General features: G+C 50.1%; 1 protein-coding gene across 1 annotated transcript in view; it reads right to left on the reverse strand.

Moving 5' to 3' along the window:
• AATF (apoptosis antagonizing transcription factor) overlaps nucleotides 1-13,366 on the reverse strand; it is a 38,533-nt gene extending 25,167 nt beyond the window's left edge. The window contains exons 1-5 of the mRNA XM_040082715.2: nucleotides 13,260-13,366; nucleotides 11,673-11,861; nucleotides 11,058-11,483; nucleotides 10,446-10,583; nucleotides 34-148 (exon numbers count right to left, since the gene is read on the reverse strand). Coding sequence (XP_039938649.1) covers nucleotides 34-148; nucleotides 10,446-10,583; nucleotides 11,058-11,483; nucleotides 11,673-11,861; nucleotides 13,260-13,344 — 953 coding nt within the window. The 5' untranslated portion in view covers nucleotides 13,345-13,366. The remainder of the gene's footprint in view (nucleotides 1-33; nucleotides 149-10,445; nucleotides 10,584-11,057; nucleotides 11,484-11,672; nucleotides 11,862-13,259) is intronic.
• Between the last annotated feature and the right edge of the window lie 1,427 nt (nucleotides 13,367-14,793).

The following is a 14,793-nucleotide window of genomic DNA, read 5'->3' on the forward strand; positions in this document are numbered from 1 at the left end:
GTTCAGAAAGATCTTATCTCTTTTTGCATTCACCTCTCAGTTTTTGCTTGCTTCCCATCGACCAGATGCCTCGTGCCTGGGTACTGATAAAGCAGCTCATCCTGGAGTTCCACCAGCACTTTCAGCAAGGCCTCCAGGGCTTTAAAACCTGCAGAACAAGAGACACAAGTGACAAGACCTGATCTATGGGGGAAACTTTAAACCACGACCTGGAGAGCTTAATGAGAAGATTCTGATCACAAAACAGAACTGCAGGCCCAGAGATCCTCAGGAAAAGAGAAAGGGAAGAAAAGACGGGGTGGAGGTGTATAAATTGAGCAATACACAGCATGGATGTGATTTTTACTGGGATGAGCAGTTGCACTCCAGGGTGTTCACATACAAATCCTAAATTTGAAGTCCCAAATTACAGATGCGATGCTGTGTATCCAAAGGCTTTTGCAGCTGACATTTTCCTGTACCCATGCAGTTCCAGTGGCTGAGGGTTCTCCAAGGACACACAGTTCCAGATGACTGTGGGACAGGTTAACTGCACACTGCCACGTGCCACTCTTCAAAAATAGTTCTGTGGCAACCAACAAGCCTCCCTGCAGAACTCCCTGATAGAAAACAAGCGTCTGCCCAGGCCTACACAAACTGTCCCTTTGCACAGCCATCACAGGGTCAGCTCCTCCAGGTGGAACACTTGGCACAGCCCTGCCCAAAAACCTCCACTGAACTGAGAGAGCACGAGCTGGGACCTTCCCCAGAGCTTCCCCTGCTGCCCCCTCTGCCACGCAGACGGTGGGGCTGCTCTGCTCAACTCCCCACCCTCCCTCTGTACGTGGCACAAAAAGAACAGGGAGAGCTTTTCCCCGCTCCACTTTCTCCTTTATTTCTGCTTTTCAGTGGGGGACACGGAGATCATGGGGAGAGTGAACAGCAAATCTTCCTCAGGCAGGCAGAGGCAGAAATCAGCCCAGACACTCCGAGGTCTCAATCTCCCGCGTGTTCCCACCGTGATATTGCTCAGCTGTCACCACCTCCAGATAAATGATGGCCTGACCTCGGTAACAGCAGTGTCAAGGAGAAGATGCTTTAAGATTTTTGTTGCACATCAGCTGTTGGACTCGCCCTCCCCGCGCCCGTGGTTCGTTATAGATACGCTCTGACAGCTCCTCTATATAAACCTATTAACGGATTAGGTTTGCTGCACTTGTAAATCAGACGTGTGCGAGCATCAAAACAATTCCACCAGACAAACAGACAAAAGCCCTTAAAAATGCATTTGTTGTAGGTGTCTGCGGCTAAAGCATCACTTGCAGGAGCCAAGTGCCCCCACCCTAGCCTGAGTGCACAGCTTACACCAGCAAAATCCTTCCCACTGCCTGCAACACGGCCAAATGTCCCCAGAGCTTCCCAAACTGTTTATTTTCTCCCCGCTGCCTCTCCTCCGGCAGCAGTGCTAATGCACCCCAGGCAGCTTTGATCCTGGCAATTACAACTGGAGTAGCACTCCAGCCCTTCTGGGGTACAGCAGGGCCACGGCGAGCAGGCAAGGAAATAAAGACAAGGCTCGAGCTGCCCCAGGCTATGAGACACAGACCCCAGCAGAAGCGGGCATGGGGAGCAATTTTATTGGGAGTGAAGGGGCTGGAGAGGGCAGGGAAGACAATGACCGTGCGTCTAACCAGGTGGGAGGGCTAACTATTCCAGGCAGTGGCTTCATCAGGAGCTGGGTAATTTCCCTGTTCTCAGTTCTTGTGTATTTAATAGCATCGCTGGATGGCATTCTCACTTCTACCGCTGGCTGCTTAAGTGTGCTGTAAACTCAACTCCAGAAGCCAAGCATCACCCTCCTCTGCCCTCCTCCCACCCAGCCCTGCCCTGCCCATCTCACATTTAATTCCAGGAGGGGCTGTTTTCTTCCCAGTCTCCTTCTCCTCATCCCTCTGAAGCCCTTGGGGCAGAGTCTGGCCCCATTTGTGAACGAAGGCAGCACAAACCAAACCTGTTCCATGGATGCAAACTGGGTCGTTTTGAAAGGAGGCTGGACACTGACTGACCCTCCTACCCCCAGCAGGGTTTTTGTAATGCTGCTCCTTGTCTGAAACAAGAACACAAGCGTGGCTGGAGTGCAACTTCCAGCTCAGAGGGGACGCAGGGTGTCAGTGGTGAGACACCACCTTGGAAGAGTCACTGTGAAGAGTCCACAGAAGCCCCTTCATTTTGTGTCCAGGAGGGAAAAGGTCTTTCCAGATCCAGTAGGCAGCAGATCAATCCACCCAGAACTCTGGGAGCCAGCACCAGTAAATCAAAGTGTGCCTTTCTCTCAATACTCCTCATATGTCCTCGTTTTATCCAGCCCTCCAGCCAGGCTGGAAGCAGCCCTGGAGTATTTAGCTCCATTCAGGGACAGCACTGCCATGGATCAAAGTGTCAGGAGACCCAGCAGAGATGAAACCTGTCCTGCTGCTCTCAAACCACACCAAATCAATTCTGTCAGTGCCACTGCTTGTGGACAAACTGGAGTTGGGGGGGGGACTGATCCCAGAGCTGCCAGGGAATCCACGCGCTGCCCATGGGGATGGGCTGCTGTGCTCAGCCACGCTCCAGGCCCAGCATTCCCACGCAGGAAAAGCGAGCCCTGCACTCCTTTCCATGACCTCTAAGGACAGGGTGTCATCTCACCCTCCCAAGCAGCTGCGTGGAACAGAGGGAGCGGCCACAGGGACACTGAATCCATGGGAAAAAACCCCTCCTGGGATGTACCAGCAGGAACCACCACCTACCCAGCACACAGCTCCGCTCCAGAGCCCGTGCCAGCACTGGAAATGAAGGATTTTTTTCCCCTCAATTGAATCTGAGGCTCTGGCATCACTGGAACATCACAGGCATGCAACGCCCTCCATTCTCCCTGCGCCTCCACAGGCTGGGGAAGTGCTCACGCAGAAAAAAGCTGGAGCAGCGGCTGCTTCCACTGGGATGAGGGGATGCACGATACTGGGAGCGCTCCCCTGCCTCCACGGAGAGTCCCCACGTCCCCCCGTGTCCCCTGCACGCCGCCCACACCACAGAGACCAAGAGGAGGAGAGGAGCCCAAGCTCTTGTTGCAACTGCTGCACACAATGAGGAGTCTCCACCCGGCACACAGGTTAATCCCAGCACCGGGATGGAGAGGGGGAGTCTTCTCTCCCTTCAAAGGGCTGTGGGACAGGAGTTAAACTCCAGGTCAAAATGGCCCTGGATGTGCTGCCCTGGGAACAATGCTCCCCATTCACATCCAGCAGCCAAGCCACTTGCACTCGTCGGCCCCAGCAATTAATCCCCCACCAAACACGTTTGATTAAATCTTTTCAAGCAAATCCTTTGCTTTGCTTTTGTTAGTTCACTTCTTGTCAACATCTATTAAAATATGCCTTTAATTCTCCCACAATCTTAAAAAACACCGATTCCACTGTCTTCAACTTTAATCAACTGTATGGCCGGCATTTTTCATTTCATAATAATGTGCTGTTTGGAATTCAAGAGGCAGGCTCAACATCAATCATTCGGCAAGAATTTTTCCACTGCAATAAATATGCAAATGAGGAAAGCCAGTCAGTCGTATTTCAGGCCCGACTTGCTAGTGTTTTAAAAAAGACACAAATTTATTAATTGCCGTTGGCCAGCGGAATCCTATTACTTTGGGCATTGATTACAAAGCTGTGTGAGTGATTATTGTGCAACTCGCAGGCTATCCAGGCATGAGGAAAAATTATTAAAGCAAGGCAGAGATTATCAACTCGGAATAACAATAAGCCTTAACATTTTAGGCCTCTAACTTCTTCAACAAAGAATTACGCCGCAGCTCCAGTGTATCATAATTCTGAAGCCTGTCAGTATTACTTTTGGAGCTCGCTCTCTATTCCCAGCAGCAGGACGATGTTCCCAGCCAGGAAAAGGAGGGGGAATTCCTCCAGGTGTCACAGCTCAGACACGGGGCTGTGGACAGGAGCTGGGATGTAATTCCCAGTGTGAAAGGAACAACGTGAGGCAGGGAGGATCCGGCACCCCTGAGAGTCCTGGGGTCCCAAATCGAATAAAAGAAATAATTTTGTTTGATGAGGCTCAGACAGGAGCTCCAAGAGCCAGCCCAGACTCAGCGATAGGCTAAAGGTGATTTTTTTTACAGGTGGTGTGGTTACATTCCCATTTCTCACAGACTTCAGCACAAAGCACTGGGAAATCTGTCCAAATTTAGGAAATGAGGGGGAGCAACACTCCTTTGGCGCTTCCCAAAACAGGGAGTTTGGGGAATTTTATCAAATGATAGCAGGAAAAAGACTTTGCTGCTGACAGCAAAGGCCTGCTCCACACCCAGTTTGCTGGTTCCATTGGAATGCAGATGATGCAAGAGCCTTTGCAGAGGGGAAAATTGTATTCCATGGGCACAAAGGAGCCAGGGCTGCACCCCCCTCCACAGCAGCGCTTCAGCTGACTCCCAAAGAGTCCCAGAACAGCCTCAATTTAGCCCTTTCACTCCAATATTACTGCATCTGACAGGGAGGACAACAGGATCAGACACAGATGAGTTTGCTAAAAGTAAAGAAAATAACTGGATTGAACAACAGAATAAAGGCTGGGTGTTCAGGGGTTTATTACAGGGGGCTGGGGGAGGGGGAAAGCGGAGCAGGAGAGAAAGAGAAACACTTCCATGAAGTTCATGCTCTGCTGATTCGCCTCAACCATCATCTTTTGATATCAGCCCAAACCAGGAAGGGGACGGGGCCGGCAAAAATGAGATTTATAAAAACTGATGCTTTCCATTACTGGAAATGCAAAGAAGCTGACAGCACACAATCCTGCCTCTGCCAGCCTGGAGTCCCCAAGTACATGGGCACGGAGGAGCAAGCAAGAGGAAATGTGAAATTTCACAGTTCTGTCTGGATATTAAGGCCAGAAGGGAACATTAGCCCATCCAGACTGACCTCCACACATAATACCAGGCCATTAATTATATTTATCATGACAAGCCCTGAGTTTCCATCTCAAGGTGCCCAATTGCCAATTAATCCGAGTTAGCTGACATTTGCACACGCTTGTCTGGACACTTTTAAAGCCTTTGTTTCCCCGCATCTTGTTTGTGCAGTACACAGCCTAACACGCACCAATATTTAGCTAAATTCAGTTTAATTAGCTATTAATCTTGAGAAACTCAGGTGCAGGCGAAGCTGTCTGGGTGTGGTGTAATCCCACGGGCTGGAGTTCAGCTGGATCAGGGTCACCAAGCAGGGACTGTCCCAGCATTTCCTGCACTAAAATTTAAGGCAGATTTCAAATAAACCTCAGACATCACCACTGAACAACGCACACGGCTGTGGAGATCACCTAGAAAATCATTTTAGCACACCCACACATGAGGAGACAGCAATTCTGCTCAAAAATACTGAATACCACAAGCCAAAAGCCTTGGCACTCCGTGAGGGAGGGCAAAGAGTTTTTTCTCTGAAAACAGCCCAAAACTCCGAGTTAAATAAATGTCCTGCAATCCCCCACCACCTCCCACACAGCATCCCCAAACAAACCACAGACAGTGATGCTAAACCACAGAACACCTTCCTGGTACCTCTCACAGCCCAAATTCTGCACATGCACAAAACATCACGGACACCATGACCCAAATTAACATTCACAGAGCAACAGCAGAGCTCCAAAGCTGAGCCCTGGGCCGTGTCTGAAGCCTCTCACCCCATGGCTCTTCCCTCTCACTGAGAGAACACAGAGACAACAGCCAGGATGGCCCAGGAGCCGCTCATCCCCGCTGAGCCCACTCCTCACCAAAAGCTCTGCTCACCAAAATTTAGGAAAAAAAGGGATCTGATTCATTCGTTTCTTCCAGCTGAGAGGAGAGACTTCATTAATGTCAACAGGCTTTGGCTCAGTCCCAAAAAGAGTTGAACAGATTCTCCATGAGATCAGAGAGGAGAGGTGAAATTCGGGGACACCTGCATCCACATCCATTTAAATCACATCCAACCCTGCAGGAACTGACAGGGCCTGTGCTTTTTGTATTCATAAAGTGTCCAGACTAATACAATTCAATTAAAATGAACTACCAGTTTTAAGTGGGCTAGATCTGATCACAATAATTTACACTCAGGCTTGAAACCCAGTTCTGCTGTCACACATTTGTGCAGGCTCCCAGTAAAATCTTCAAAGCAAGAATATATTTAAGTCCATGATCTTGCCTAGCACCAATTAATCCTGTAACTGCTCTATGCCTCTGGAAACTGTGTAATCTGCCTGTGCCTCTGTTCCTCCCCCTCCCTGTGACACTCACCCTGCTCTGCATTAATGCATTAACATCTCCAGATGGAGGTGTGGATATACCGGAGCTCTAAAAGCCGTCCAGGATTAGAGGTGATAACAAAATTACCAGGGAGTTCTCTGCTGCTGAGTCCTGCAGGCTTCCCTTAAAAATCCCAAGGCTGTGTCAGTCAATCCCACCTCGTCAGAGAGCTGTTCCCTACCCAGGTGTGTCCAGGGAAGGCCTGGCCGGGCACATCCTCTCCCCCAGGAAGTGGAACGGCTTCTCTGGAACCTACAGCAGACTGGATTTTAGCCAAAATTAGTCCCTGCTTAATCAGTGTCTTCAACATGACTCACCTGGATGTCATGGAGGATGTAAAAATATTATTTTCAAGTCTGGGATTAAGAGAGCCCAACAAAATTCCTAATTTAAAAGACACACAGAACAGGCTCATACACTAACCCAGAGAATAAACAGAATCTTTCCCTCTCTCTCAAATGACAAAATATTGCAGAACCAGCCCAGAAGAAAATGAAGATACTCAGTGTGAATCACTCAGAGCTCTAAAAGGGCTGTTTAGTCCCAAGCCACAGAATTTGCCATGGCACCAGGTACCCAACCTGCTGTGCCAGGGCCCAGCTCAGGGAGTTACTCCAGATGGGAGCACAGCTCTTTCCCAGCACACTCACCACAAACTTCCACCTATTTCCACCCCAGAAACACACCTGGGTCACTCAGAGTTTTAGGAACAAAAATCCAACATCTTCATTTCGCAGAAGGCAACAAAGCCCTGTGTTATTGTTTTCTTTTTTAACCTGATCCACTTTATTCAGGTTTAAATATAAACAAACCTTGGTGAAACTTCACCACAGCTCTCCAAAGAGTAAATAAGTTCATATTTGTTGTCCCCACTGAGCAAACCCATCCTCACACATCCTTGCATATCTACTTTTACCAAACCCACTATTTCCTCCATTTCTTGAAATTATCTGCAGCTTATGCCGAGGAACAGAAATGTGGGATTCCGGTATTTTCTCTTAATCCACTGACAGATGGAGTTAAAGCCAAAAAAAAAACCAAACTAAACCTCACAAAAATGCAGTGACCAGTTCACATTTCCTGAACTCCCGCGAAAGGAAAGCACAGACACTTGTCCACTTAAAGTCCTGCAATTTCCAACAGTTTCTGGCAAAAAAACCCCCTTCCTCACCTAGGTTTCTGTACATTCTTAACTCATCTCACCAACTATAAAGTGGAATTAACACTATCTGCTATTTAAAAGCTGCAATTCCCAGCTCTTTTTGAAAAGCAAAAAGTATTGGTCACTGAGATGTTCCCAGTTTAGTATTTTTAACTAGAATCAGAAAGAAAAAGCTACAGGCCTGTACTGGGAAGCTCAGGGCCTTTGAGGATGAAGAGGTTTAATTCCTTAAAGCCCTTGTTACCTCCTTGCCCCTCAATTATTTGTGGGGTTTTTTTTTGTCACTCTATCAAGATTTCACACAACAAGCCCCCAGCTCTGGAACTGTTTAATTCCTGACACTGGCTGTGGCTCCAGCAACGTTTATTCCACCTCTGCTTTGGCTCTCCCTCGCCCTTGAGGTGATTTTTTGGAGACAATTTCAGGAGATCCCCTTCCAGGCTCCCAGCACAGTGAAATATGAGTGGCAGGCCTGCAATCTGTGCACAGCCACAGCACAGAAACTTGCACCTTGCACTCCTTTTCTATGTAAATAAAGCAGGGATCCTGCGGGAACGTGCCAGGGATTGGAATTTTTAATTAATGGGTCTCTTTAATGTGCAAATCAGGAGCAGATTGCAAATTCTGACTCGCATTGATTATGAAAAACATTAATTGAACGTGCAAGACCCCCAAACAGAGGCAATGTCTCAAGGCCTGGACAAGAGTGGAGGATGCAGTGCTGGGGAATACAAATCTGTCCTGGAGGAAGAGCCCAGCCCAGGCAGCAGCACCTTGGAATTGTGAGCTGGGAGGGTTTGTGTGTGCAGGGCAATTAAACACCGGACATTTGTGCTGCTTTCAGAGCTCAGCCTCTCTGATCTCAGTGCTAAAAACCATCCAGACTTTCTCAGTGGGTGCAAAACAGGAATAAACACGAGCTCCACCACCACAGTTTGGTCTCCCATTTGTATGTAAAAAGGGTGACAGGAAAAAAAAAAATCTGGAATATAATTAAAGAATAAAATAAAAAAAAGGGGAAATAAAAAGTAAGACAGCACAAACAAAGCAATGCTGTCTCTTTAAACAGAAATTCATCCTATATAAATTATGGCCATAAACTTTTCCTGCAGTGCAGCCTAATTAATTCTTGTTCTATACACAAAGGGAAATGCTGGGTGACAAATGGGTGTGAAGCCTGAAAGCTGCCAGGTCTGCAAAACATTTTCTACTTCAATTTATAAGCAATTTTGCAGTAAATCATCTACCAGAACCTGAGATCTCAGGAATCTAAGGGTGTCCAAAGCATGTTGTAACATTAAAAAAAGAAATCATAAAATATTACAAAAATAATAAATTAAATATTTTAGGTTTTGTAACCTCCAGTCTCAAAATCTGAAAAATGACCATGACCTCGCCATTTTCACCCAGGTTTGGCTTTAAAACAGCAAATGAATGGAGAACTGCTGCTTCCTCTTTAACACAGTGACACTCCAGCCCTCAGGGAATTCCAGAACCACAACAAGGTTGTCCAGAGTAGGAGATACCCAAGAAGAAAATACACAAAGGACCATTCTCCAATCCAAAAATTTCAATCTTCCTCTGAGCACAGAGCAGAAATTTCACGAGAAATGGAAAGATTTGGGAAAAATCACTGGAAGTACTCTTGTCCAGGAGCTCTGAGAGCACTGGGAGCCTCCTGACTTCAGCATCCTGCAGGGCTCACTCAGAGTCTGGGATTTTGGCACCAAGTCTTTCGTGCAACTGAAACACCTAATCATTTCCTCCTGTTCAATGAGGATGATGAAAACGTGCCAGATTTATTCTGTGGGTTGGACAGAAGTGCTGAGGCATCCCTGAAAGGGATGATGGCATCATCCAGGCCAAAACCGTGTCCATGTGATGACGATGATCCCAAATCCTGCCCAAGGCTGAAGCTCACCACGTCCAAGTGTGGCAGCAGAAGCAGAATGTTCCTAAATTCAGCATTTCCCATCTGTCAAGCCTGAGATTTCCTCTGCTAACATTGCCCAGGCCACTCCAGCTTTATGTTCTGTCTTCAGAGATGAACCACAGAACATAAAGCTGTGAGAAGCATCAGAGTGAGCTCCCACAACTCCCCTGCCCAGATGATGAGGAGAAGGTGAGGAGGGATCATCCAGCAGCTCTCAGCAGTGGAGCTTCCCTCAGAGCTCTGCACAGCTGAGGGATCAGCCTCTGCAGCACTGGGGACATTACACTCCATGCTCTTGGGTGTATTTTGCTTATGGGAAATACCAAAATGTCAACCATTGTTTCTGTTAAAGGTCTTTAATGATATTGCCTCTTAGACCTGTAATGAAACACGGAGCTGGGGCAGTTTGTAATGCATCTCATTAAGGACATTATTAACGTGTGTTCCACTGAAAGGTCAGCACAGCATTGGTGGGAGTTTGCCTTTTTGTCCTTAATCACTTCATTTAAAGCAGCAGAGCCGGGTTTAAAGCAGAAAGCAGCTCACCTGTAACTGCAGGTAAGCTGACTGCCCTGTCCTGGGCAGGGGTAAGACAGAGGATCACAGCCAAAACTCAGGGTCATGTCTGATGACCCATGACTGACCTCTCTGCCTGTGCATTCACCTCCAGGCCAGAAAAAAGGGGTCCAAACATAACAACTCAACAGACCCACACTAAAGCCCAGTACTTTGCACTTACCAACTGGAGCCTGCATGCTACAATTTCATATTGCAGAATCTACCACAGATCTCATCAGATCAGTGTCACTGGCAGTGATCTCAGGAATGAACAGATGAAGCAGCTCCATGTTGGAATTCACCTGCACAGAGCCTCTTTTGGGCTGCATTACTCCTGCTCTGGGCCAACCTTTGCATTCACCGGCCCAGCACAAAATTGGTACAAGGTGTCACTGGGCAAAGCATCCCAGCTGTGCACTGAACAGCAATAAGCAGTTGTTTATAAGAGACTGAGCAAAGGAGAAAGATTAAAATGCTCTTACAGTTCTCCACAGCGTTGTCAAAGTCCTGTCCTCCCTCCTTCCTGAACCTGGGGTAGGTGTCTGGCTGGGGCAGCCTGTTGGCTGTCAGGAGCACCTTCTGCATCTTGATCCTCCCTTCCATCAGCTGATCCCACAGGGCTTCACGACAAAAAGGAAACAAAGGAATCAGTTAGCAAGTCAAAGCACTTGTTCTTCTCCTCTGGGCTGCATCACTCCTGCTCAGGGCAGTCTTGGCATGCACTGACCAGCACAGCACGGGTGCCACAAATTGTCTCTGGACAAAGCAAATCCCAACTGCAACTCTGTGACCCACAGATCAAACCACCCCTTTGCTTTACTGCTCCAAAGGACAGCCTGCAAACGGAGGTTTGATGGTTCAATGGCTCAGGCAGGAAGAAATGGCGTTTTGGGAGTAACATTTTGGAAAGAAACAAAGTGATCACGGCAGGACCAGTGCAGGAAGTTCCCAAACCCAATGGTCCTGTGAGGATATCCCGCACTGGTTCAGCTAATGGATAAATACACTTATGCACAAGCAGGGTGCTGACAGCACCTCACCATGCTGAGGGGTGGTTTTGCACTGCCACAAACACACAGCAAACATGCACAAACCTAGCTGGTTCCTCACAGCTTTGCCCTTCTCCACTTCTTCAGACTCCTGTCCTCTGGAGAAGGTCAGCACTCCCCCATCATCTTCGCTGTCTTTGGTTTCCTTCCCATCATCGTGGTTTTCACTCCCAAATTCCTCCTCCTCTTCGCTTCCTTCTTCCATGTCAGCACCATCTTCATCCTCATCCTCATCCTCATCTTCATCCTCCCCTTCACTGCTCCCTGCATCGTCCATCCCCTCTGCAAACTTCTCAAAGTCTGTGATATTCTGGAAGCTGAACTTTGGCGCCTTGGCCTCTTCATCATCCTCCAAGTCATCCTCCTGCTTGCTGCCAGCGCTGCTGGGCTTCTCCCTGGCCTTAGTGCCAACACTGTCCTCCTCTGCTGAGCCTTCACTGTCACTGTACCAGTCATCTAATGCTTCCTCATCTAATTAATGAGAGAAAAAAAATATTAACTTAGCAGAAAAATTCAAGAGCTCAGGTTTGGTATATTTGATGTCCAACTTCATTGTAGCTGTTCCTTGCCCTGTAACAGGGCCCTGAGGTTTGCCATGCTCAGTCACGTGCTGATGCCGTGGTTTGCCAGCAAAAAGTGGGAAAAAATGACATTTCTTACCAGATCCTTCTTCAGACACAGCATCTCCCCAAAGCTCCTGCTGCAAAGCTTTCCGAGATGTGGCTTTTCCACTGTACCTCTTATCAGCTTCCAGGAGCGAGGCTGAAGCTCTTTTCCTGATATTACCAACAGGCAAAATCTCATCCGTGGTTTCATCCTCAAACCTGTCAATCACTTTAGCAACTGTAGCTGTGGGGGGGAAAAAAGGAAAAACAGGGAAGAGGTGCCTTAAACTGAACTGAATTCCAGTGTGGAAGGAGCAGCTGCAGGAAGGAGCCCTGGGAAGCTCCTCATGGTCTGTAACAACAGTGGAACACAGGGGAACAGGAACTTTGAAAGGTGCAGGAAAGGCACACAGATAATTTCCTGCAAGGGGGAAAGGTTCCTGCATGAAGCAGAACACGGGCTAAGCCCATCCAAGCCCTCCCAAGGATGCAGGAGGGGCTCTGAGAAGTGCAGCCCTTCGTGTGGAGGACCCTGCAAAGCTGCAATGCCTTCACTCACTTCATGCTTGCACTTTACAAGAGGGGAACTCCAATTCAGATGCATTTGGCCTCTCACTACAAATACAAACCACATAAACATTTCAGAAAAGCTCAACAGAGGAATAGTTTCTCTGTGGTTATTGCCCTTCTTCATCCCCATATTCTCCAGGACACAGAGCAGAGCGGTCCAGCCCAGAGAACACATCCCACCACCCTCCCTCCCCACTTTTGTTCATGTGCAAGGCACCCTGTGCCAAATTACAAGGTTAGCTCTGTTGGGGCAATCCAGCGACTCACATCGATGAGTGCTCTTAATGTGTGTTTGGAAATGTTAATGCCTCGCTTGGAGTGTTTGTTAGAGGCAGAGGGGGGCAAAAAAATCCCCTGCTCCTAACGAAAGCAAGGAAATGTGCTCTAAGCAGAGTCATTCCAGCCAGCAGAGGATGGGGAAATGCTGGGCAACAAGGAGGGGCAGAGGCAGATCCTCCAGCGATCTCCGGGAATCCTCACTCTTGGCACCACCACAGGGGGAAGTTCTCCCCAGAGCAGCTGTGGCCGCCCCTGGATCCCTGGCAGCGTCCCAGGCCAGGCTGGAAGGGGTTTGGAGCAGCCCGGGAGAGTGGGAGGTGTCCCTGCCATGGCAGGGGTGGCACTGGAGGGGCTCTGAGGTCCCTCCCAACCCAAACCAGTCCGGAACAAAGTTACGGTTACTAAAATGGGAAAACGCCTCTGCTGACCGCGGTAACTTCCTCGGTGGTTATGAAGACGTTTCTTACAAGTCGCTACCGCTCTCACACAGACCGCAGGAAAGAACCAGGCTCAGCCTAGCACAGGCCCGAGCCCGGAGGTGGCCCCAGGCCCTGAGAGAACCCCCATCCCGGACACATCCCCGATCGCCGAGATGAACTCAATCCCCGATCCCCGACACAGCCCTGATCCCCGAGATCACCCCGGGCCGGGGACACAGAGGGAACCCGACCCGCTCACGCCGCCGCGGCGCCACGTGCGGCCGCTCCGGCAGCGCCCGGGCCGCCCCCGCCGGCCCCCTCCCGCCCCGCCGGCCGCGGTGCCAACCCCCCCCCCGTCCCCGGTGCTCCCGCACCTTCCTCCGCATCATCCTCGGGGTCCCGCGGGCCGGGCCGGGGGTCCAGCAGCTCCTGCAGCTGCAGCGCCAAGGGCGCCGCCATCTTGGGGGGGGAGCGCGGGAGCGCGGGGCGGGGGCGGGCGGGGGAGGGCGGGGGCGGGGCCAGAGCAGGGGCGGGGCCCGCGTGAGGGGACGGGGCGGGGCCTGCGTGAGGGGGAAGGGGCGGAGCCTGCGTGAGGGGAGAGCCAGTTCCCGCCGGAATCCAACCGGGAAGGAGCTTGCGATCCAACCGGGAGCGAACCCAGGATCCAAACGGGAATGAACCCGAGATCCAAGGGGAATGCACCCGGGATCCAAACGGGAATGAACCCGAGATCCAAACGGGAATGCACCCGGGATCCAAACGGGAATGAACCCGAGATCCAAACGGGAATGAACCCGGGATCCAAACGGGAATGAACCCGAGATCCACGGGGAATGCACCCGGGATCCAAACGGGAATGAACCCGAGATCCAAACGGGAATGAACCCGAGATCCAAGGGGAATGAACCCAGGATCCAAACGGGAATGAACCCGAGATCCAAGGGGAATGAACCCAGGATCCAAACGGGAATGAACCCGAGATCCAAGGGGAATGCACCCGGGATCCAAACGGGAATGAACCCGAGATCCAAACGGGAATGCACCCGGGATCCAAACGGGAATGAACCCGAGATCCAAACGGGAATGAACCCGAGATCCAAACGGGAATGAACCCGGGATCCAAACGGGAATGAACCCGAGATCCAAACGGGAATGAACCCAGGATCCAAACGGGAATGAACCCGAGATCCAAGGGGAATAAACCCGGGATCCAAACGGGAATGAACCCGGGATCCAAGGGGATTGAACCCGGGATCCAAACGGGAATGAACCCGGCATCCAAACGGGAGTGATCCCGAGATCCAAGGGGATTGAACCCGGGATCCAAACGGGAATGAACCCGAGATCCAAACGGGAATGAACCCGGGATCCAAACGGGAACGAACCCGAGATCCAAACGGGAATGAACCCGGGATCCAAACGGGAATGAACCCGAGATCCAAGGGGAATGAACCTGAGATCCAAGGGGAATGAACCCAGGATCTAAACGGGAATGAACCCGAGATCCAAACGGGAATGAACCCGGGATCCAAGGGGAATGCACCCGGGATCCAAACGGGAGTGATCCCGAGATCCAAGGGGATTGAACCCAGGATCCAAACGGGAATAAACCCGAGATCCAAGGGGAATGAACCCGGGATCCAAACGGGAATGAACCCGGGATCCAAACGTGAATGAACCCGAGATCCAAGGGGATTGAACCCAGGATCCAAACGGGAATGAACCCGAGATCCAAGGGGATTGAACCCAGGATCCAAACAGGAATAAACCCGAGATCCAAGGGGAATGCACCCAGGATCCAAACGGGAATGAACCCGAGATCCAAGGGGATTGAACCCGGGATCCAAATGGAAATAAACCCGAGATCCAAGGGGAATGAACCCGAGATCCAAGGGGATTGAACCCAGG

This window comes from Hirundo rustica, chromosome 19 (genome assembly GCF_015227805.2).
Source record: "Hirundo rustica isolate bHirRus1 chromosome 19, bHirRus1.pri.v3, whole genome shotgun sequence".
Classification (NCBI taxonomy): Eukaryota; Metazoa; Chordata; class Aves; order Passeriformes; family Hirundinidae; genus Hirundo; species Hirundo rustica.